A 3,325-nucleotide genomic window follows, 5' to 3' on the forward strand; every position below is an offset into this window, starting at 1 on the left:
ACTCCTGGTTGGGCTCTGCTGGTTGGGGACTCCTGGTTGGGGGCTGCTGGTTTGGGACTCCTGGTTGGGGGCTGCTGGTTGGGGACTCCTGGTTGGGGACTCCTGGTTGGGGACTCCTGGTTGGGGGCTGCTGGTTGGGGACTCCTGGTTGGGGACTCCTGGTTGGGGGCTGCTGGTTGGGGACTCCTGGTTGGGGACTCCTGGTTGGGGGCTGCTGGTTGGGGGCTGCTGGTTGGGGACTCCTGGTTGGGGACTCCTGGTTGGGCTCTGCTGGTTGGGGGCTGCTGGTTGGGGACTCCTGGTTGGGCTCTGCTGGTTGGGGACTCCTGGTTGGGGACTCCTGGTTGGGGACTCCTGGTTGGGGACTCCTGGTTGGGGGCTGCTGGTTGGGGACTCCTGGTTGGGGACTCCTGGTTGGGGACTGCTGGTTGGGGACTCCTGGTCAGGGGATGCTGGTCGGGGACTGCTGGTTGGGGGCTGCTGGTTGGGGAGTCCTGGTTGGGGGCTGCTGGTTCGGCTCTGCTGGTTGGGGGCTGCTGGTTGGGGACTGCTGGTTGGGGGCTGCTGGTTGGGGGCTGCTGGTTGGGGACTCCTTGTTGGGGGCTGCTGGTGTAGCTGTTATATTATGTGATTGATTTATTATTATTTAACATTGTTTTAAGAAAATAATTTTTTTGTAGTTGAAGATGTTTTAGACTTTTAAAAACTATTTTGTATTTAAAAAGTAAATGAAAGAATTTATTTCCATATAAAGTGGCGGGACCTGGGCGGTTAGGGGTGGAGCTTGTCATTCCAGTGGGTGGGGCCTGTGGTGGGGCTGGCAGTGATGACCTTTGCCCCTGAGTTCACTTCTCACTGACGGTCGACGAGAGGTAAGAACCACAACAAACCTCATTTACTCACAACTGTCCAAAGAGCTGGCGGTTAGCAGCTACTAGTTAGTAGTTAGTAGTTAGCTACCTCGTCATGGACAAGTTTGATGATTAACTTGTAGGTGTCATTGGTTCACGTCATGGCGATAGAAACTAACATGCTAACAGGCTGTGTGTGTGTGTGTGTGTGTGTGTGTGTGTGTGTGTGTGTGTGTGTGTGTGTGTGTGTGTGTGTGTGTGTGTGTGTGTGTGTGTGTGTGTGTGTGTGTGTGTGTGTGTGTGTGTGTGTGTGTGTGTGTGTGTGATAAGAGGTGTGTACACTGCTGGTCACTGCTGATAATCTCTCTCTCACACACACACACACACAAACACACACACACACACAAACACACACACACACACACACACACACACACACACACACACACACACACACACACACACACACACACACACACACACACACACACACACACACACACACACACACCTTCTGTATGTCTCTTGGTTCGGACTTTCCTCGTGAAAACTGTCAACAATCCAGATTAAACCAATATAATACAGATTGTCTTTATTAATGTATATTAAACCATTATAATCCAGTTTAAACCCCAAATAAACCAAAATCATCCAGATTGAATCCAGATTAAACCAATATATTACAGAATAAATCTAGATTAATGTGGAGGTTAATGTATGTTAATCCACTATAATCCTGATTAAATCCAGGTTACTCTATATAAAACAGTTATAATTCAGATTAATGTAGTTCAAATTGGACTAAAACGTATGTATGTGAACATGATTAAATCCAGATAAATGTAGTTCAAACTGGTTTAAAACCTACGTATGTCAACATGATTAAATCCAGATTAATTTAGTTTACACTGGATTAAAACATACGTGTGTAAACATGATGAAATCCAGATTAATTTAGTTTAAACTGGATTAAAACGTACGTATGTAAACATGATGAAATCCAGATTAAATTTAGTGTGTTTGTCTGTCTCCGGGATTTGAACCTTGGACCTTCATTGTTTCATAAAAGCTGACTCAGCACATCATTCATTGATTCAAATAAAACAGCTGAGCGGCCATAACCATGGCTACCCCACGGTCTTAGACCTTTCTCCCGCAATGCATTGCGGACACACCCTGATTCACTGAGTCCATGTTTACCTGCTGTCACTATGGTAACCAACTCTCTGGCTACCGTGGTATCTGCCACTTTTGATTGTCCTAGTTTGTTGTTTCCATGGCGATGGTTCTCTAGTTGTTTTCATATTGATTGTCCAAGTTTGTTGTTATGTCACCAGTTATGTTGCTAGTAATGATTCTAGTAAAGGTACATGAAATAGTTATATTACGTTACTAGTTACATCAGTAGTTATGTTACTAATAACGCAATGTAACTTTCATGTAATGTTACTTGTAAAGTTACATGAAATAGTTTCATACAAGTTGAGTTACTAGTAAAGTTACATGAAATATCCATGTTACGTGACTAGTTATGTTGCTGCTTATATAGCTAGTCACGTAAGTAGTTATGTTGCTAGTAATGATACTTAAAATGGACACGTTACAATGCTAACAATAATACGGAAAATAGTCACGTAACTAGTAACGTAACATTACTATTTTATGCATTAATTGTTACATTAATTGTTACTACTTACGTGACTACTTACGTGACTCGGTGATGGTCCTCTCCTATGGTTTCCATGGCAACTCTGTCTCCTGTGCTTTCAGAGACTCCTTTCAGTCGACGGTCGGGATCTTGCAACTCTTTGGCGTTAGCTAAACTGCTATCAGAAGCTCTGCCCCCTCCCCTGCAGACATGGACAGCGCCCCCCGGCGGTGGGTTCTAAAGCCACTCTCGCCGCTGCTGCAACCCTCTGACCTGCGCACCATCGCCGGTCCAACCCCCGCCCCCGCTGGTGACGGATTCTGCGATGCCGCGGCGGTGGTCGTGCGGCAGGTCACCGTGTCGTTGGATGACGAGTGGAGTCCTGTTAGCAGCCCCGCTAGCAGCCCCGCTAGCAGCGCCGGGTCGCACTCTGGGTTCTACTCCTTCGTAGACGACCCGGAGAGTCCTCAAGCTGAGCTCAACCAGGCGTGGATGGCGTCGCCGCGGCGACGGGTGCAGCTGTCCACCCTGCGGCAGGAGGACGGGTTCAGACTCCAGAGCTACGGCGGCGGCCAGATGCCCGGGAGCCTGTTCCTCACCGACCACGACTCGCGGTACCGGGCGGACTCGGACCTCCGCCCCGTCGGCGAGGATGAAGAGAAGCAACTCCGCGAAGAGATCATCCGGAACCAGGCGCCGAAGAAAACCACCACGAATCTTCTGCTGGATCTGGATCTGAGCCGGTCCATGAGCTACAGTCCGGTCAGGGCCAGTTTAGGACTGCCAGCCGCTGCCGTCAACGAGGACCAGATCGACTTCGGTGCCG

At 48.5% G+C, this 3,325-nt stretch overlaps 1 protein-coding gene across 1 annotated transcript in view; it reads left to right on the forward strand.

Moving 5' to 3' along the window:
• Positions 1–2,709: 2,709 nt before the first annotated feature.
• Positions 2,710–3,325, forward strand: part of misp (mitotic spindle positioning) — a gene marked incomplete at its 5' end in the record, with an annotated part of 6,248 nt that continues 5,632 nt past the window's right edge. Inside the window, one exon of the mRNA XM_080494057.1 lies at positions 2,710–3,325. This exon is cut by the window's right edge and continues 651 nt beyond it. Coding sequence (XP_080350183.1) covers positions 2,710–3,325 — 616 coding nt within the window.

This window comes from Lipophrys pholis, assembly GCF_963383615.2.
Source record: "Lipophrys pholis genome assembly, contig: SCAFFOLD_57, whole genome shotgun sequence".
Taxonomy (NCBI): Eukaryota; Metazoa; Chordata; class Actinopteri; order Blenniiformes; family Blenniidae; genus Lipophrys; species Lipophrys pholis.